The 22,001-nt window shown below is 39.6% G+C and overlaps 1 protein-coding gene across 1 annotated transcript in view; it reads left to right on the forward strand.

Annotated features, from left to right (window-relative positions):
* LOC142208963 (protein FAM240B-like) overlaps window positions 1-19,550 on the forward strand; it is a 71,654-nt gene extending 52,104 nt beyond the window's left edge. Inside the window, exons 2-3 of the mRNA XM_075277877.1 lie at window positions 109-251; window positions 18,910-19,550. Coding sequence (XP_075133978.1) covers window positions 112-251; window positions 18,910-18,994 — 225 coding nt within the window. The 5' untranslated portion in view covers window positions 109-111 and the 3' untranslated portion in view covers window positions 18,995-19,550. The remainder of the gene's footprint in view (window positions 1-108; window positions 252-18,909) is intronic.
* Window positions 19,551-22,001: the final 2,451 nt, after the last annotated feature.

Genomic DNA, 22,001 nt, shown 5'->3' on the forward strand with positions numbered 1-22,001 from the left:
CCACAGCCGAAGAGCCACTGCTTTGAAATATATGATTGAACATGAGAAAGATGTTTCAGTCCTGTGTGGAAATAGAGATTTTCACAATGGTGCATTATGTCTTCACAGAATATGAACAACCAGTATATACGTGTAGAAATTTTTGCTCTGGAAACTTGTGAACTTAAAAACGCTTGGGAAGAAAGAATTCAAAAACAAAATGAAGAGCGACAAATGGAAGCAGCTAGACAGCAAAGGAGCGCTCTAAAAAGGTAAGCGTGCCTTTACATATGCACAGTCTGGATAGCATAGACAATACTTCCCAATGAAAATATGTGACAGTTTACCAAGTTATCGTAAAATGTAGGTGCACCTTTGTCATAAGACTATATTTTTAGATATCAATTGATGAACCTGGAAAGGTTCACGTTGCACTGTGTTGTTAGCTGATCTCTATTTTATCTTCTTTTCAAGACCTTTCTTTTGACATGTCTACCTGTAAATTCAGAGCTCAGAAGTTGCTTCTGTGAAACATTCTCTCTTTCCCATTCTCTCAATGTTCCAGTGAATGACCTCTTTTCTCCGACTCTACCGCTCTTACCCTGACATACAGAACTTGTTTAAACTGCGAGATAATATAGCTCAGAAATATCAGAATAGAAAACGTGTTGTGTGAATTATACTAACATACTTTTTCTACCAAGACCTCTCAGACATTTGGTAGCAAGAAGCAAATAGTAATACACAACTTTGTAATCTATAGTCATTGACGTTAACACCCCATAGCACTGCATGAAAGCTGCATACACAAAATGAAAGGATATTTTTCTGTGATTACAAAACTGTTAGCCTCCCCTTATTTTTTACCATGTGCAGCTCTGTCCTTTCCGTTGTGGTTGTGCCAAGCATTGCAGCTAAATGACTCTGAGCTACAGTGAGCTATAATATCAGGCACACAACCAGTGGCCTAAGTACCGGGATAGCAGTGGTAATGGCCGCCACAGGGTCCGAGACATTAGGAGAGCCTCTGATGAATATTTTTTTTTTTTTTTTTTTTTTTTTTTGTAATTGGCCGTTCCTGCTGAAATAACTCCAGCAAGTAAAAGTCCCTATTTACTTACTGATCCTGGGAAACAAAGGCGGCTGTCAGCAGGAGTGGGGAGAACCCCAACAAACACTGCTATCGGAGGGCCAGGGGAGGTAAGTGAACATAAAAAACACTGTTACATACCTCTCCTGCCCTCCGGCAGTGTTTGGGCCTACTTGGTATTGACCTACTTGCTTTTTTATGGTTATATTCCCCCAGGGTCTCCGATCATTATACTCTGGGGTCTAAAAAGTATTATGGGACATAATAGTGTGTACAGGGGCCACTATGGGGTATAATACTGTGTGAAGGGTCCACTATGGGGCATAATACTGTGTGTAGGGGCCACTATGGGGCATAATACTGTATGTTCAGGGGCCGTTATGGAGCATAATACTATGTGTGCAAGGGCCACTATGGGATATAATACTGCACAAGCAGGGACCACAGTAGGACATTATACTGAGTGGAGGGGCCGTTATGGGACATTATACTGTTTGGAGGGGCCACGATGGGAAATTATACTGTCTGGAGGCTACATTGGGACACTATAGTGTGTGTAAATGGGGTGTTATAGAGTGTGGGGGCCAGGAAAGGGGATGCTATGCCATTCTGGGGGGGGGGGGGCAAAGTCAAAAGTTTGCTGGGGGGCCCAGTCTTTGCTAGTTACTCCACTGCATACATCCATGTGACTGATGGATAGTGAAGGGTGGAATGCCATGGCTTCTATTTAGCAGACATGCTGGTTCAGATCCCCACTGATTTGATATTCATGTCCATATCTAAGGATAGGCCACTTATTTTCTAGTCTCAGAGAACCCCTTCAAAGCTATTTAAAAATTGTTTTACTCTTTTATTTTTAATGTATTGAAGCAAAAATTATTGAAGAAGCTACACATACCTATTGATGGTTGTAAATAAGATGAGTGTAGTTCAAAATTTCAGAAGATGGTCTTTAAACATAATGTGAACCTAGTTCTCCAAGGCAACACTTAAAGAGGTATTCCCATGAACTTAACCCAATTTAAATTTGTAGACAATGATAATGTGTCCAAGTCTGGATTGACTACGGATGCTCGGCGATTCTGATACAGTGAAACTTTTCTTTCTAGAAGACAACTTTTTAATGCAATTTTGAGTGGTAGTCGCAAAAAGATTTCACTGTATTTATAATTTGCCACACAATACAGTAATGTTATGAATTTGTTAGTCATACTTTCTACTGAGATACATATACACACATTTATACAGTATACATATATAATTATTTCCTTCATTTTATTTTTTTTTATTATTAATTAATTTATTTCTTTTTTATTATTATTTATTTATTATTATTTATTATTTACTTATTTATTATTTTCTATTTGGTAATATGCTGATTTTTCCAAAATATGAAGAAAAGATATAATAAAAAAAAAAAAAAAAAAAAAGATTTTTTTAGAACTATATAATTACATTAGCAATTGCTATGGTAAGCATGACCTTAGGACCTGTGTCTGTCTTAATCACTTGAATAAGCTCTCGGTATAGACTGCTGTTGGTCTCTCCCAGCCGTGTTATTTCTGGCAGCCACTGCTATTTCGAGAGAGGTGCCTCTAATTTGGTATCACAGTATAGGTTTATAGTATTTAAACAGATATTCCAGTAGCTTGGGGAATAGGGATGTTGGGGTTCCTGTGTCTGATTTGAGGGTCTGGCCAAGTTATTTTTAATATTAAAATGGATTATTTCAAAATAATCCACATGCAATTTATGTCCTAGAGGGAGTAAAGCTGGGAGAGTCATTGGTATGGAGAAGGACCTGTAGATCATTGGTTAAGTAAAAGCATGCAATGCCAACCAGCTGCTTCTAAAGCAAGCAGGATACTATCTTGTTTTAAAAGGGGTATGGACTGATGGGACAGGGATGTAGTGTTACCACTTTATAAATCATTGGTGCGGCCCCATCTGGGTTATGTAGTTCAGTTCTGGGCACCAGTTCATAGAAAGGATGCCTTAGAGTTAGAAAAAGTTCAACAGAGGACCAAAAAACTATTAAAGGGGTATTCCCACGTCGCATACTCACCAGTCTTCACTGCTGTAAAATCTTCTTTCTTCCTGGTTTCTTGCGTCATTTGGTGGGTGGGGTTTCACATGCAACCTGCTGTTTAGCTCCGCCCCCAAATTAGTGTGTAGCTCCGCCCACAGCATAGCGTGATCCTATGGGGTGGCTGAAGGGCCTGTGATGTCATCAAAGGACCTCAAATAACACTATATGCACAATATTGGACTATGAAGTACAGGCAGGAGCAACTCCATTCTGTGTTACATACAGAGACTGCCTGTCTCTGCCATAATGAACACAATTGAATTAGCTAGCCTGATAACTGGGAGAACAGAAGACGTTCAGAAATGAAAGCAGCTCCTCTCCCCTATCTGATAGCAGGAAGGTCACGTGGTGTAGACACAACAATAGCTAGAAACACAGGCTTGCTCCCGTGCACTTAGCCCCTCCTCCCTCCCCCCTGAGAGCAGGCAGATACATCACTTGACTTTTGAGCAGATAAATCAGGGCTGTCAACAATGAATTGAATAAAGTAAGATAGTGGACAAACAAAGCAGATTTGCTGAAGCAGTGTATTTAGTAAAAGTCTTACATCCACATTAACAAGCAGTATAGATAGGATCCTTGTGATGGGACAACCCCTTTAAGGCTAAGTTCAGACGGGGTTTTTTGGTCAGGATTGGTCTAGTGATTGAGATTTGTACCCATCCTTCTTTGCAAAATAGGTGAAGTACAACCAGATTGGATGGAGAGCGTCTGTGAATAGCAATTTTCATGTCATGCCAAAGATGCTCAATGCAATTTAAGTCATTTTATTTTGGGTTTGGGTAACTCTGATTCCTGATTCATTTTGGGTCAAACAAGTTTGGTATGACCTGTGAAGTGAAATTATTATAATAAAGAAAAACTTTTCACCTCCTTTGGTCCTCCACCTATTATACTCTGGGGTCTGAGGAGATCTCAGAGTATAATAATGCAATGCATGTCACAGCAGCCATTTCAGGTTATCCAAGACAAATCCCATATTGTTCAGTTTCATTAAAATATTAACAATTTTGGTTTTGGAGTCAAACTCTAATTGTGACAAAACATTTCACCCATCTCTACTGCTGGTGGTGGAGGTAGCAGTGTCAGGAGGTTTGGTACTTTCTACTATTTTCTCTGCTTCTGGTAATGGCAGCAACAACTACACGCAGTTATCTCCCATTGCCAAATGATAAATCCATGGCAATGTACAAGATATGCAAACAGAAACTTAGCCGTGGTCATGCAGGAACAAATGTAGGAACATTTCTACGTACTCACATGAAAAGACGTCACCATCTTGACAAAATAGACTTCGCAGTGACACTAGCAGGGGAAGTGAGCACGACTGTTCTACTTCTCCTTGTGATTTTCCTTGTAGGCAGGCTAAATTAACATCTAGCACATAGTTGTCATTAACATCATCATCGCCAACTATTTCTCCTACTTCTCTTCCACGATAATATTAGTCATCCATAAAGGAGTGTGTGTCCAGAGAACAGCAATATGCGTACAGTCATCCAGTGGTTCTGCAACTTAAATCACACCTGACAAAGTAGCTGGTGGTGAAGTCTCTCTTTTACCACTTAGTGGATTCCACTGCATTTCGCCAACCCCATTGGAGAATCCCTATCAACCCTGGGTTGAAGGAGGAGAATGAGGATTTGAGTCAGGACTATTGATGAGCGAGTAGTATTCGATCGAATACCTCACCAGCATAGGAATGCGTGTAATCGAATGAACACCAAGGGGTTAAACGCTTCGAATATTCGAACGAATACTACTCGCTCATCACTAGTCCTGACTCAAATCCTTATTCTCCTGCTTCAACCCAAGGTGATGACGTTGGCTAAGAGGGTGATCACATTGCTGATTCTGCAGTTTTGACTGCAAATTTGGTGGCCTCTGCAAAGTGCTTGAGAAGTCAACACATTTTCCTCAAGAGACACCGGTGACAGATCTTGACATAGCATAAACATAAACATAAACTTACTTGGTCATAAACCTAACAGTACCTTGTAGAAGTATTTGAGAGTTTCCAAGTATGCCTCTGTTATTCAGTTTCGGAGACTCACTTTAGCATAAATCTCTTTTTTTATTCACATGTAAGTAAGAAGGAAAGTACTTTGGGGATGCTCCTTAGCTTGCATGGGCCTCAGTCTCAGTTTTAGATTCCTAGGCAAAGTACTTTTTCCCTCATTTGAATGTGAATAAGACAATGATTTACGTGAAAATGGGGATACAAAGCTGAGTTACATATTAGGCAACAATGGCATATAGAATTATCTCTACAAGGTACTCTGTTTAGGTTCATAACCGATTTACAGCTGACAGCCTCCTTTTAATATCATGTAAGCCATCTCCATTTATGTAAACCCAACTCTCCTTGATCAGTAGTAGCAACTACTGGTGTAATGTAATATGTGAGCTATTTAAGAGGACTGGATGCTTAAAATAAACATTACAGTCATAGTAATTAGGATAAACTACAGACCCTGCTTAACACATTCTATGAATATCATGATGCAAATTGAATATCATCCTGCTAATCCTCATTTTGAAGTGGGATATGATATTCCATAGATAACATTAATGAGACAAAAGACCCAGTGAGATCACTGGATATTTATTACACTCTTGTGTATCATTCCAAACATGTAACTCTGAAAGCAGATGATCAAAGATGCGGTTACATTCACTTATGCTGAAGAGAGATCAGTACTTCCCCCAGAGACAACGCAAACTTTGCAGTCAACAGCAACTTTTATACTTTGTATCTATACAATGGAGGTGAAGACAGTTGATTAGTATAGTCTATGTTAATATTAAAGGGATTCTACCACTAAAACTGTTTTTTTTTTTTTTTTGTGCTTAAGACGTGGGAATAGCCTTTAGAAAGACTATTTGGCTCTTACCTTTAGACACGTCTCCGGCCCGCCGTTCCGTAGAAATTCCGGTTTTTACCGTTATGCAAATAAGTTCTCTCGCAGCAGTTGGGGCGGGCCTCAGCGCTCAAACAGCCATTTTTGTGAGGCCGCTCTTGCTCTTGTAGTTTAATACAGGAGCGTACTGCGCAGGCGTCGGAGGTTGGACCGAGACAGAAGACAGAAGAGGCGATTGCAGCTGAAGATGGAGGCGTCGCTGGAGAGAGTTGTCTGGCAGCAGTGGGGATGCCCCCATCGCTGTTTGAGCACTGAGGCCCACCCCCACTGCTGCGAGAGAACTCATTTGCATACCGGTAAAAAATAGTATTTATATGGAACGGTGGGCCGGAGACCACGTCTTTCAAAAGGCTATTCCGATGTCTTAAGCACAAAAATAGCAGTTTTAGTGGTAGAATCTCTTTAACTATAGCAAGTAATCGCTCTGTCGACAATGAGGCTGGGGAAACATAGTGAGAGCACATTGTTGGGTTGACTTTTCTGTTATGTCTTTAGGGCATTAGTAAGCTCAAAACGTATTTTCATTGCCATGCACCTTTTTAGCTCAGAGCTCCATTCTTAACCAGGCGTATTTCAAGGCTTAGCAGATTTAACCAAACTTCTGCAATAAACTTCTGCAGGGCGATATCTCATCACAGAAGAGAACAAAAACTGATGAAAAGTCATTGAAAAATGTTTTTCCAATAACATTTAATTGTTTTTTGTCGCCTTCTTTGATAAGGTATCACACTGCAGCAGTTTAACCAAATGCAATAGTTCAGGTTTAATCTTCTATATCTGTATATATGCCTATGGATAGAAAAGTTTCAGGCTTTCCAGAAGGCGTACATAATGTATAATCTGGTTTTATTTAGAAACATGCAAACCAATAGGTCTGCAAGCAGCCTGCAATTTTAACTTACTAATCACGCATGTATTAACATAACATTTCTACTAATACAATTATTTCTTATATGTATACATTTATTTGGTCATATCATTGTAAAATCAGATATTCTACTGGTTAGTGACTATACTGTAGTGAAATAATAATAAAAAAAATATCTCTTGTGCTCACGGGTCATAAATAAATGTGTTTTTCATAATGAAATGTTCATGGAGGTCGGTAGATTTTTAAGAGTGGCATGTCGTAAGCCAGTTTCAGTCATGGGCAACACCAGAGTGAGAGGTACCAAAGTTATTAAAGGGATTCTACCATTAAAATCAAATTTCTTCTCATTAACACGTAGGAATAGCCTTAAGAAAGGTTTTTGTCGATATGCAAATGAGTTCTCCGGCAGCACTGGGGGTGGGCCCCAGCGCTCAAACAGCACTGGGGGCATTCCCAATGCTGCGAGGGAACTCTCCAGTGCCGCCTCCATCTTCTTCAGGAACGGCCTCTTCACGCATCTTATTCCAGCACGGGCGGTCAAACTTCTAGGCCTCGAGCTGAGCAGAAGGTAGAAGTATTAGGCTAGGTTGACACGGCAGTAAATGAAGGTTGCTACAACGGAATGCGGATGCAGTGCATTGTCTTCCATTGCATCTTTCCTCTGCTGAGTAGGCCAAGATGAATTAGCCTAATCTTCAAGGACTCCTGAGCTGTGGAATCACTAGAAGATCAAGTAGGATGCTGAAAATAATCAACAATGGGAGGCCGATCTAGGACAAATTTGGGGGTGTAATCCAATCTCAAATCCATGGTAGATTTCTCTATGTGAACATAGCCTAACTGCTTCCTTTATATTATGCATTACTTTTGTAGCCACAACTGGGTTTGGCTAAACAAAAAAAACAACAGCAAAAAAAAATAAAAAATCTGCTTTTCTGCAACATGGGGCCTTTGCCGTAGGTCATTTCCACTGGATTCTGCTCTCGCAGAGAAGCACACTATAGAATTTCCCTGACAGAATTCAGCAGCATGTCTTCCTATCCATAACTGTGGGAAACTCCTTTAGGCCAGGGCCCCACATTGCGAATACATGGCGTTTTGGCAATGGCATAATCCCATCCACACATTGCAGAAAAAATCTGAAGCAGAAATGCTGCAATTTCAAAAACTGTTGTGTTCTTGTAAACCACAGCATGTCAATCATACCTTATTTAAAGGGGTTGTCCCATAACAAGCATCCTATCTATACTGCTAGTTTATGTGGATTTAAGACTTTTCCTATATGCATTGCTTTATCAAAACTGCTTTGTTTGGCCGCTATCTTAAATTATTCACTTCATTGTTGACACTCCGTTTCTATGGCCCTTGGTATTATCTGCTCATTTGTCAAGTGATGTAGCTGCCTGCTCTCAGGGGGGGAGGGGCTGGGAGCAGCTCTGAGCTGTTTGTGTCTTTTAACCACTTCAGTATCAGGCCAATTTGTGGTCCAGGACCAGACACATTTTAGGTTTATTTTGTATGTACGGTTTTGAGGTCTGTAACATTTTTCTCGTATGTCTCAATCAACTAATTTTTGCGTCTTTTTCGGGGACACATAGGGCTTTATTTTTATGTTGTTTTTATTTACAAATGTGTTTAAAAAAATTTTATATCCGGGAAAATATAAACAAAATAGGAGGGAAATTTTGTCTGGTTTTCAATTTATTTATTATTTATTTAATAACACAAAGTGTCACTGAAAAACTTTATAATATAGTTTTTCCTCTCCGTTATGGTAATCTTTATTTTGTATGGTGTCGTCGGGGGTGGGGCTATAACCTTTAATAACGGCGTTTTATTAGCGTATTATTATTTTTTATTTTATTTACTTTTTTTTAAAAAAACTTTTTTATTATATTTTTATTTTTATTTTTTTCAGATTGTGTACCCATAAGGTGATAAGAGACCTTTGGGGACATCTGATCACTTTTTTTTTTTTACTGGAGGCTGATTTCTCCTATAACTGGGGCTGCTACATTTAACCCCAGATGCAGGAGGAATCCAGCCTCCCCCAGATGCAGGAGGAATCCAGCCTCCTGCACACCGTATATACAGCTTACTGAGCTGATCTGGTCCTGTAGGACCCAGCAGCTCTTGCAAGACGCTGCTCCTGGGGGATCACGTGACCGCCGGGTCAGAGGGCGGCTGAATTATGGCAGCTTCCATAGCCGTGTATACAGCGCTCATTAAGCGCTGTATACACAGCGATCGAGAAGGCAGGGGAGGTAATAAATCTTCACTGTCTTCTCTCTGGGAGCTCCGGCTGAAGTTACAGCCGGCTCCCAGCTACAGTAGCTGCACGATCTCTGTGCAGCTACTGTGTTCTGACTGGACGTACCGGTACGTACTGTCAGAACTAGGCAACCACTATCCGGATTTATATACTCTATGGTCCGGAAGTGGTTAAGTAGCGGAGCTCCGGGATTTCTGAGCTCTTATCAGTCGGTTTAATTGAATTTGGCTGATAAGGGCTGAGATAGGGAGTCCATTACCTCTGTATGTAATGCAAACTGACTCAAATCCAGCTCTGCTACATCAACTTCACACTGTGGTAATTCATTTACAACCAATCCCGTGCAAGTGAAACCCCGCCCACCTATGTGCCGAGAAAAGCAGGAAGTGAAGAGAGCACAACTGCCTGCAGGTTAGTGAACAAGCGTCATAGGAATACCCCTTTAATATTAAATAAAATCTTATTCACGTACAACGTTGCATTTTTTATGCTTCTTTTCCAGAATATGTTGCCTCTTCCTTAAACGGGATGCAACTTTATGTTCTTTGGGCATTCAATCACTTGAATAAATTTCCAGAATCCCAATAAAAATGTTGCCACTTCAAAAAAATAAATTTAGTGTATAGAGTGCAGGCGTATAGAAAAATAGTATGTTATGCCTGTACGGATTTGGAATTGAAATGTTTGGCAGCCATATTTCCAGCAGTGCTGTGTAATAATCCTAATTAACTACATGATTAGTTAACACATTTGGGACTACATAAAAGGTGTCTTGTTTCATTTTCGCCAAATGGAAACCGTTTCTGCTAAGTATAGATTACCAGTTGTTGCTATGCCGGAGCAGAACAAACAGAAATAATTACTGACAGACATGTTAGCGTGTTTGAAGTTTTCTGGGCTACAGCAGGTTAGTTATTCTCATCTAAATCCTGGCTAATATTCCATGTGATGATGTATTTGTGACAACAGGTTAAACATAAAAAACAAAAGGCATTACTTTTCTAAGTCAGTATCCAGAACACGAACTGTCCACAATAGCTTCACTATTGCTTTATAAGCCTCAGTATCTATTCACAATAGTAACTGTAGGGAGCTTTACTGTGATGTCATTTGCATATTTATCTTCACAGATATTACGTAAAAGAAAGATCAAATGTAGACTACTATAGAACAATATGAAATTGAAAACATACATAACCGGTCATTTGAAATCAAATATATATATATATATATATATATATATATATATATATATATATATATATATATATATATACAGTCCTATGAAAAATTTTGGGCACCCCTATGAATCTTAATCATTTTTAGTTCTAAATATTTTGGTGTTTGCAACAGCCATTTCAGTTTGATATATCTAATAACTGATGGACACAGTAATATTTCAGGATTGAAATGAGGTTTATTGTACTAACAGAAAATGTGCAATATGCATTAAACCAAAATTTGACCGGTGCAAAAGTATGGGCACCTCAACAGAAAAGTGACATTAATATTTAGTAGATCCTCCTTTTGCAAAGATAACAGCCTCTAGTCGCTTCCTGTAGCTTTTAATCAGTTCCTGGATCCTGGATAAAGGTATTTTGGACAAACAATTCCAGTTCAGTTACGTTTGATGGTCGCCGAGCATGGACAGCCCGCTTCAAATCATCCCACAGATGTTCAATGATATTCAGGTCTGGGCACTGGGATGACCATTCCAGAACATTGTACTTGTTCCTCTGCATGAATGCCTGAGTTGATTTGGAGCAGTGTTTTGGATCATTGTCTTGCTGAAATATCCATCCCCGGCGTAACTTCAACTTCGTCACTGATTCTTGAACATTATTCTCAAGAATCTGCTGATACTGAGTGGAATCCATGCGACCCTCAACTTTAACAAGATTCCCGATGCCGGCATTGGCCACACAGCCCCAAAGCATGATGGAACCTCCACCAAATTTTACAGTGGGTAGCAAGTGTTTTTCTTGGAATGCTGTTTCTTTTTGGACGCCATGCATAACGCCTTTTTTTATAACCAAACAACTCAATCTTTGTTTCCAAAATGAAGTTGGCTTCTCCAAATGTGCTTTTGCATACCTCAGGCAACTCTGTTTGTGGCGTACGTGCAGAAACGGCTTCTTTCTCATCACTCTCCCATACAGCTTCTCCTTGTGCAAAGTGCGCTGTATAGTTGACCGATGCACAGTGACACCATCTGCAGCAAGATGATGCTGCAGCTCTTTGGAGGTGGTCTGTGGATTGTCCTTGACTCTTCTCACCATTCTTCTTCTCTGCCTTTCTGATATTTTTCTTGGCCTGCCACTTCTGGGCTTAACAAGAACTGTCCCTGTGGTCTTCCATTTCCTTACTATGTTCCTCACAGTGGAAACTGACAGGTTAAATCTCTGAGACAACGTTTTGTATCCTTCCCCTGAACAACTATGTTGAACAATCTTTGTTTTCAGATCATTTGAGAGCGGGCTGTCCATGTTCGGCGACCATCAAACTTAACTGAACTTGAATTGTTTTGTAGAAAGAAATGGTCCAAAATACCTTTATCCAGGATCCAGGAACTGATTAAAAGCTACAGGAAGCGACTAGAGGCTGTTATCTTTGCAAAAGGAGGATGTACTAAATATTAATGTCACTTTTCTGTTGAGGTGCCCATATTTTTGCACCGGTCAAATTTTGGTTTAATGCATATTGTGCATTTTCTGTTAGTACAATAAACCTCATTTCAATCCTGAAATATTACTGTGTCCATCAGTTATTAGATATATCAAACTGAAATGGCTGTTGCAAACACCAAAATATTTAGAACTAAAAATGATTAAGATTAATAGGGGTGCCCAAACTTTTTCATAGGACTGTATATATATATATATATATATATATATATATATATATATATATATATATATATATTTGACAAAAACGTTGATATTTTTGAAACATGAACTGAGGCCCCAGGTTTTGCTGTGTTTTTTTTTTGAGCCAAAGCCAGGAGTGGATTTAGCAGAAGGGAGAAGTGTAAGAGCTTCCTATTTCCCATTCCTTTTGTAGCCATTCTTGGTTTTGTGGAACGCAGCTTTTTTGTTGCGTTTTTTTTTAAGCCAAAGTGGGTCCTCATCTTTAATGAGTGCTCCATGGTATATATTTTACATGTTTGGAGTAAATGACATTATTGGCATGTATATTATGTACTGATGCAATACATGAATTTCAGCGCATACTGATTATGCTTACACAATCAATCAATACATTTACAATCAACACAACCAGATCCTCTGTATACGTAGGTTCAGATTTACAATTGTGATTATCACTAGACTTTAATTTAAATATGGCACATCTTTGGCACACCTTCCAACATGTAGTTTGAGCTAAATTTTTTTCCAATTTGCTAGAGATGTGGGCATGTCTACTCCGAAAAAGGGGTGCTGCTTAAGCATGTCAAAAATGCACCAAAATTATGTCTGGCTAAAAGTAAGCCAACTAAAAGGTGGTATAACCTTAGACTAGACAGTCTAAAGATAAACTAGATTTATCATTAAGTATCAACCACTGTGATATTTATAGACTGCTTCTCGAGGTTTACACTGTCTAATTATCATTAAATCTGGGCCATAAACCAATATATAAAATCACTTGTACCATATTTAAGATTACAATCATACTGTGAAGTGTTTGTTATAGGATCTATAGGTCATATAATCTGCTTCTCTAAGTTTTTATTGGAAGTTGATGTGCAGGGTTTTGCTGGGCAGTCTGTTCATCACTGTATATGCCTCCATACATCATTTGTTCTTCAGCTTCATTATGGCAGCCCACATTTTGAATTTCTGTCTAAGACATGGGATACGGCAAAGTATTCTGTCTTCCTCCCCTACCCATTGCTACTACTAAAAGCAACTGATTTCTTTACAAGTAATTCTGCCAGGAATAACTGTAAAAATAGCAAACAAATAGCTGAAAAATGTCCTGGAGAACATAATACAGGAGATCTAGTGACACTGCACTGCAAATCCAGCTTATAATAAGCTAAAAAGATCCCTAACATAAAAAAGCTGAAGACAATAATGAAAGCTTCTTACTTTTTATGACCAATATCCCATCAGTAATAACAGCAGTAAAGAACTATATATAACCACTTCTGACCTGTGAGAAACTCTGTGAAGCATAAAAGGTACAAAAACTGTGTGAAATTCTTGCCTCTCTAATCACATGTAAAAAAAAAAAAAAAAAAGCCCAGTATCTCCCACTCTGTGCTCACCGTGAACCTGTCTTCTTTTTGATGGTATCTATGGACGGACTTTCCCTAGTAACAGTTTGACCAGCAAATTAGTTAGAAGGAAGACATCCATTGACAGGAACTTTAGCAATCTTTCTAATTCAAACCTTGTATCAGAGGGAGAACAATGAATTTCTGTTAGTGAAGAGATCCTCTTCATCTTACATTACAGGTAGTTCAAGGTGACAGACAAGCAAGCAGGGGCGTAACTACCACCATAGCAGCGGAGGCAGCTGCCACAGGGCCCGGGACATTGGGGGCCCGGTGACAGCCGCTACCGCTGCTATCATTATACTCGGGGGTCTTTTCGGACCGCCGAGTATAATGATTGGCGAACCGGGAGAGGTAAGAAACATAAAAAACATGTTACTTACCTCTCCACGATCCTGCCAGGCCTCCTTCCTGACATCTCTGACGCCACATGAACCCGGTCAGCATCCCGGGTCATGTGACATCCGACGTCATTGAACATGGACAGCAGCGGAGAAGGCAGCGAAGAAGACAGCGTAGGAGCCAGGGGACAGGTAAGTAACAGTAGTTTTTTATGTTTTTATTCCCCCGGATCTCCGATTATTATACTCTGGGGTCTGAAAAGACCCCAGAGTATAATAATTGTTTATGGGTGTCCACAATGGGTCATAATAGTGTGTGTGCAGGGGCCACTATGGGGGATAATACTGTGTACAGGGGCCACTAAGGGACATAATACTATGTGCAGGGGCCACTATGGGGCATAATAGAATGCGCAGAAATGTGTAGGAGGGGGTCGGTTGAGGTCTTCGGCGTCGGTGTCGGTCGGGGGGCCCATGTCAAAAGTTTGCCACGGGGCCCTGCCATTCCTAGTTACGCCACTGCAAGCAAGTATGTTCTGCCAAAACCAGAACTACTACCACCCATTTTTAAAAAAGAAGCTGGATCTTACAGTATAAAACATACTCCACTAACATAAAGAAGAAATAAAGCTGCAGCGCTCACCCACGTGTAAAACATATCCCCTTTTGTATTTCTTCTCTTTAAAATCCAGAGAGATGGAGTTGCAGATCGCACAAATAGATACTAAAGTGGTATGGGTGACAGCTGTTTTGGCACTATGTACGTTATCAAATGATACAGTCCTATGAAAAAGTTTGGGCACCCCTATTAATCTTAATCATTTTTAGTTCTAAATATTTTGGTGTTTGCAGCAGCCATTTCAGTTTGATATATCTAATAACTGATGGACACAGTAATATTTCAGGATTGAAATGAGGTTTATTGTACTAACAGAAAATGTGCAATATGCATTAAACCAAAATTTGACCGGTGCAAAAGTATGGGCACCTCAACAGAAAAGTGACATTAATATTTAGTAGATCCTCCTTTTGCAAAGATAACAGCCTCTAGTCGCTTCCTGTAGCTTTTAATCAGTTCCTGGATCCTGGATAAAGGTATTTTGGACAAACAATTCAAGTTCAGTTAAGTTTGATGGTTGCCGAGCATGGACAGCCCGCTTCAAATCATCCCACAGATGTTCAATGATATTCAGGTCTGGGGACTGGGATGGCCATTCCAGAACATTGTAATTGTTCCTCTGCATGAATGCCTGAGGATTTGGAGCGGTGTTTTGGATCATTGTCTTGCTGAAATATCCATCCCCGGCGTAACTTCAACTTCGTCACTGATTCTTGAACGTTATTCTCAAGAATCTGCTGATACTGAGTGGAATCCATGCGACTCTCAACTTTAACAAGATTCCCGATGCCGGCATTGGCCACACAGCCCCAAAGCATGATGGAACCTCCACCAAATTTTACAGTGGGTAGCATGTGTTTTTCTTGGAATGCTGTTTCTTTTTGGACGCCATGCATAACGCCTTTTTTTATAACCAAACAACTCAATTTTTGTTTCCAAAATGAAGCTGCCTTGTCCAAATGTGCTTTTTCATACCTCAGGCAACTCTATTTGTGGCGTACGTGCAGAAACGGCTTCTTTCTCATCACTCTCCCATACAGCTTCTATTTGTGCAAAGTGCGCTGTATAGTTGACCGATGCACAGTGACACCATCTGCAACAAGATGATGCTGCAGCTCTTTGGAGGTGGTCTGTGGATTGTCCTTGATTGTTCTCACCATTCTTCTTCTCTGCCTTTCTGATATTTTTCTTGGCCTGCCACTTCTGGGCTTAACAAGAACTGTCCCTGTGGTCTTCCATTTCCTTACTATGTTCCTCACAGTGGAAACTGACAGGTTAAATCTCTGAGACAACTTTTTGTATCCTTCCCCTGAACAACTATGTTGAACAATCTTTGTTTTCAGATCATTTGAGAGTTGTTTTGAGTAGCCCATGATGCCACTCTTCATAGGAGATTCAAATAGGAGATCAACTTGCAATTGGCCACCTTAAATACCTTTTCTTATGATTGGATACATCTGGCTATGAAGTTCAAAGCTCACTGAGGTTACAAAACCAATTTTGTGCTTCAGTAAGTCAGTAAAAAGTAGTTAGGGGAATTCAAATCAATAAAATGATAAGGGTGCCCATACTTTTGCACCGGTCAAATTTTGGTTTAATGCATATTGCACATTTTCTGTTAGTACAATAAACCTCATTTCAATCCTGAAATATTACTGTGTCCATCAGTTATTAGATATATCAAACTGAAATGGCTGTTGCAAACACCAAAATATTTAGAACAAAAAATGATTAAGATTAATAGGGGTGCCCAAACTTTTTCATAGGACTGTAGATGTCATTAGAGACTCTAGCACACAGTCACACCTGAAGTCCCACTCTCTTGCGTGCCATCACTTTTAATATCTCATCTCGCAAGAGCTCTGGAGTATGGATTAAGAGGAGAAGTCAGTGTAGTGTGATACAGGCAAAAAATAAATAAATAAAATCTGATATCTAAAACAAAATTTGTCATATAAACTCTAATGAGCATGATAAATATAGGAGGGATTCTGACAGCTAGAGCATTTAGTAACAAGGACAGACCACGCCTAGCTTCCCCATTTGTATGTGTGATATAAATCAACAAATCAGTTGGCGACATTTCTATAATTGCTATTATTGCTATTATTGTGATATGGAAACATCTAGGATTAACAATATCTCGACTACTATGTGGTAGAACATGTGAGCTCACATAGTGAAGATTGCTGAATCATGTCATGCAAAAATGTACTCTCTGTACATAGCGCTAAAGAAGCCCTGATCAACTTTCTATAGATCGATTGGCCCTCATTACCATCATCTAACAATTTCTTGGATACAATTTTATTGCCACAAGTTGCTCTAGCTGACAGACGAGTATCATTGACTGGAAAAAAAGTCAGTGGTGTTTAAAATTTTAAAACTAAAGGTTGCACAAAAGATGTTTTGTCATTGAATGTTTACATGACGTAAACGACAGCGTTTTACATTCTCTGCAAATTGGGCAGGATTCTAGCGAATCCCAATCACACATTGCGGAAAAATACACACAGCGAAGACCGTCAGTTTCCCTATATGTATAATAGAAGGTTTCTGTGAAAAGCAATGCAGGAAAAACCACAATGCGTTTCTGCCACGTTTTTTTCCCGCAGAGCTTTTTTGCTACGGTCCACTATATGGGGCCTTCGCCTAAAGAATGCTCTTAGAAAGGTCTTTGGTGTGAATAAACATGTATAGCCAGAGTGAACAGTTCAAAGGTTGTTCAACTATACTGTACTTCAGTCTAATCTGTATGGCCACTTCAAGGGTAAATGATGTAGAAGTTATCAGGGTAGACCTGGCTGTTTCCAATTTTTTAACTGCTGCCAGACCTCCTATTGACTGTATACAGCAGAATGGTCCATTCATAATCCTGTGTACCTGTACGCCCTTGCAAGGTTAAGTAAGGGCTCGTTCACATCTGCGCCCGGTCTCTGTACATACAGGTTTCCGTTTCCTGCACAAAACAGAGGCAGGAGACGGAAACCTGCAGGACTCTTTCATACCTATTCATTTGTCTGGGTTTGAAAGATGTCGGGCGTGAGTGGCGGTGAGCGTTTTATGTTCTCCGCCGCGAAACCGTTTTTTTTTTAAAACCAGACACAGAGTCGGACATGCAGTACTCTGTGTCCGATTTTTAAAAAATGGTTTCGAGGCGGAGAACATAAAACGCTCACCGGTGCTCACGGCCAGACCCGGTCTGTGCTTTCCGTCTTCTGCATGCATGCAGAAGATGGAAAACTGAGAACGGACTCCGGCCGCTAGTGTGAACCCAGCGTTACTGTACAAAATCATGCAGCTGCAGAAGTGGGGAGCCGGGTGTTACTACAGCTGGACCTCCTGCAGGAAGGCAGGGATGCTGGGTAGATAGCGCTCAAGATCCAGCTGATAGTACTGTAATGGAGAGACATTTGTTCAATGTTGAGACATGTTACCTGTAAATTTTAAATGGAATAAAAGTATTTGGATTTACCAGCTTTGGGATCTCTGTTCTATACATTATCAGCAGCACTCTATACAATCCCACTTTTGTACTGGAGAGACACAGTAATGACCAGGACATACCTTGAGATACTACTTTGACTTTCATTGAATGCCCATATAAAAAAGATTGTCAAAGATGTGTCTCTCTCTCATATCTCCTGACAGACATGGCCATATACCGCTGTTTGATGGGCACTCTTATTCTTCTCGTTATTATTTGAATTGCTGTTCAGTATCATACAATGAGGTTAGAGATGTATTGCTAGATTGCCAATTAATTTTATCTTATTAATGTACAATTTGTCTGCACTACAATTCATTGCTCACAGGTTTGCCATGGCAGGGCCTTAGTACTAAGTGTTATTCATTCATTTAATGCTCTACTTATTCTGGGCTTAAGAGTCCAGTGGGCGGTCCTACTCAGTGACTGATATCTTTTTATGTAAAATCAAACAGAGAAAGCTGTCAATTGTCAAGTGAGACCACCCATTGGAGACCTAAACCTAGAATGAGCTGAGGTTCAAATGTATAAATGGAGAGAGAGACTGTATTTGAACTGTTCTAACAAAACTAAATATCAATCTGGATATCTCCCCCTGCTCTGTAATGTGCTACCTTCAAATTGCACTGCATTTCCATTGTGACTGGTTCACTTTAAATAGTTAAAGGGGTATTGAAGTTAGAATACATTATCTCTAGCCAATAAGTATAGGGGTAACTTGATGATCGGTGGGGTCAGCATGGGTGCACTGCGTACCACTCCATTCATTTGTATGGGTTCTTAGGTTGGTGGGGCCAGCATGGGTACCCACTGATCAGCAATTTATCCCCTATCCTTTGGATTGGGGGTAGCGTATTCTAATTGAAATATCCCATTAATATAATATGTTCCTATGAACAAGGTTAAAAAACATTTTTTTTTCTATGAATGTTATTAAGTATCCATTCTTTCCTATTTCTAGGCTTCGAAATGAATGGGCTGAAAGGTTGGAGAAAAAGATTGAAATGATAAGAAGCCAGAATCAAAACAGGAGGGCTAATGTGTGAAAATTCCTCCCATCCTATTCTCCATTGTCTTCAGAATACTGTGGAATCACACTAGTTTGTGCTTTGTCTATTCCTAATAACTTATTGTCTGTTTAGTAGCTTATTAAATGGGATGATTGGTTGAAGGCCAGTATACTATTATGTTTATGCATTAAACATCTACTTATTGTATGTACTATAACATCATGACCTTAAACGCATTGTTGGGTTTTACAGCTATTGCTCAAATAAGTTAAAAATAGGCGCTTAGAAAAACTATTGCTGGATATGAGTACTTTTATGCAACTTTTTATTCATTTTATTTATTCATGTTCTGAAAGAGTCAAAGGTGTAGGACTCTCAAACATGCAATGAGAACATCACAGATTACATGCCCATCCCCTCTCAAATCCATTATGTTTTCATGAATGCCTTCACCATTACACAATGTGAGGATAAATTGGATAAATGAGGAAAACAAGTAAAGTTTAACACAGATTGGCACAATGTTATAGATACACTAAAATACAAGGGGTGTAATAATTATGATCACAGGGTTGGTGATCCCAACTGTGCCAGTAGGGGGGGGGGGATGCATGGCACATGAGCAAGTCGGCGGCAGGAGCACAGTGCTCTCTCCTTGTTTATAGATATAGGCACAGAAATTCAGTGTTGTGCTGTACATACAATCCAACAGACTGTTCAGTTAGGAGAGGGGCCTGTGCTACTGGCACAAAGCACTTTTCGACCTTAACAATGCAAGTACCACCATTGGTGTCGGTGCCAACCTACTCTTTTTACATTCTCCCAAAAACATGAAGAGCAGATCACAATGCAGTAGACACAATAAGATAGTAAGTATACAATAAAGGCAATAAAAATAAGACGCCGTGTGAGTCTACACAGTTATCGTTGCACTTTAACTGTACAGTGGAAAGGAGGAGCGCCTGTGACCTTCTCCGCTCCTTTCCACAGAGCCTCTATGTAGGTTGTGTGTCACCACAATGCCCCTGCCTCCTACTCTATCCCTTCCGCAAACTATTGAGAGTTACACATCCCCTTCTCACATAGAGCCCAGGGTATCTTATCTTTCCCTACCATCCCTAACACTAAAATATGAAATGTAACCTTCAAATTCCCAGTATCTTCTCTCCCTGACCACTTCTGTCCCACTTAGTGTTTCCCCCTTGCCCTTTACAAAGCTCTTGACTAATGAAGGTCTCTTCCCCATGTCCCTCTACCAGGACCTTACCTTGCCTTTCTTCTCTGCTCCCCATTATGCATTTTAGCCTTACATTGCTCAAGTTCCCAACGACTGAGACCCAAAGCCTTCACCAATTGTGTTTATAGAAATAAGGTAGTCAACCCTTAGCTTAAGATTGTTTAACCTGATCACAACAAAACTCCAAAAAGCTCAATATTTCCATGCATTCGCTCAGCTTTGTCTGGTTCTGTTAGACGGCATCATTTAGTATATTGATTAGTAATGTGAGAATTAGATGTTTGTTTAGATGTTGCTTTCTATAAAAATATTATATGATGTATTATTACGTTTCACAAGCGCATTGGATACAAGGGGTAGATTTGGATGTGATTTATTATACAATATGTGGTGCATTTAGGGGAAAATATATTAAATAAAATATATTGAAAATAACCTAGGCATTCACCAACCATATTGTTATTTTTGTATTAAACAGATAATAGAATTGGGCACCTATATTGTGGTCCTATTAATAAGCTATGTAGTGCGAGGATACATTTATATGCCTAAAATCCTAGTATTTTCTGGCTGTTGCACCGTGGAATGGATGGAAGGCTTTAATTCTCAGATCATGTACACAAAGTTCTTATACTCACTGTGTGTTATATTGCAGAAATTTTGCTTTATACATCTCCCCCTTGATTTTTGCCTTCATAAATCATGTATAATAAGGCTCAGGACAGCATATTATTTGCTGCTAGAATAGCAATGGGAATTTTGCAGGTCGACTGAGTCAGGGCATGCCTTGTACGCAACGAGGTCACCCAGCAGCCCTCATAACACATAAAACACATTGCAAGCAATATATTTATTGCACACATTTTAATGAGCTTAATGGGCAGAAAATAATGGTACATAAATACTGTCACCTAATGAAAAGAGAGAAACCTTTTGTAAAGCAGTTAATAGATCCATCTGTTTGTTCCGTAGTACAATGAAAATATTAAATTCTGCTTAATGAAATGAAATGATTCCAGAGTTTTCTTTTAATATGCAATTTCATACCAAGATTGTCGTTTTCAGACTGTAGTCCCATCCCACAAGTGAGTTAGTGCTAAAAGAGCTGTCAGGGTTAACAATGATATTATTCTAAGCTGTTGTCCCTCAGTCTATGACCTGTTTTCCAGTTGTATCAGATGTATTGCATGTCACTAGGCCCATTCATATTTGTGTAAATCGCACATCAATAAGGCTGGCAGGAGACGGCATTAGGAATATGCAGGAGAAAATGCTTATTGGCAAGTCTATTGAAGATAGTGTATTAGCGTACACGTGTTAAGTCTGTTAAGGCGTGACAGCTCAGTTCTGCCCAGGTTCTCCTTTTAAGACATTATTGAGAGCACTGATACATTTGGGATTAACTATTTTCTGTTAAGGTTAGATCAGGCAACTCACTTGCAAGAGATTTTACTCAACTACTGTAAAAAAATGCCTAAATTGCTTTCTATAATGCAGATTGAAAGAAAAAAGGGCCATAAATGAATGGTTGGGAATTACCCGGACTCTGAGTAAAATGTGTTCTGACTTTGTCTATAATTATGACTTAGATACTAAAATTACAGTACAAACAGTTGTACAATGCAACTGGATTATTGTCATAATAATGGGCTGTTCTGCTGAAATGTGTAATACAATGTGCTACTCAGCACTGCAGTTTAACCCTTTCCCAGAAGGAAACTCACAATGCCGAAATGAGTACCTTCACTGAGGGCAGGGATTAATCCTCCCGGCGCCTTGTTCAAACTTGGCACGTGGGTACTGCCA

The sequence above is a fragment of the Leptodactylus fuscus genome, chromosome 1, assembly GCF_031893055.1.
Source record: "Leptodactylus fuscus isolate aLepFus1 chromosome 1, aLepFus1.hap2, whole genome shotgun sequence".
Lineage (NCBI taxonomy): Eukaryota > Metazoa > Chordata > Amphibia > Anura > Leptodactylidae > Leptodactylus > Leptodactylus fuscus.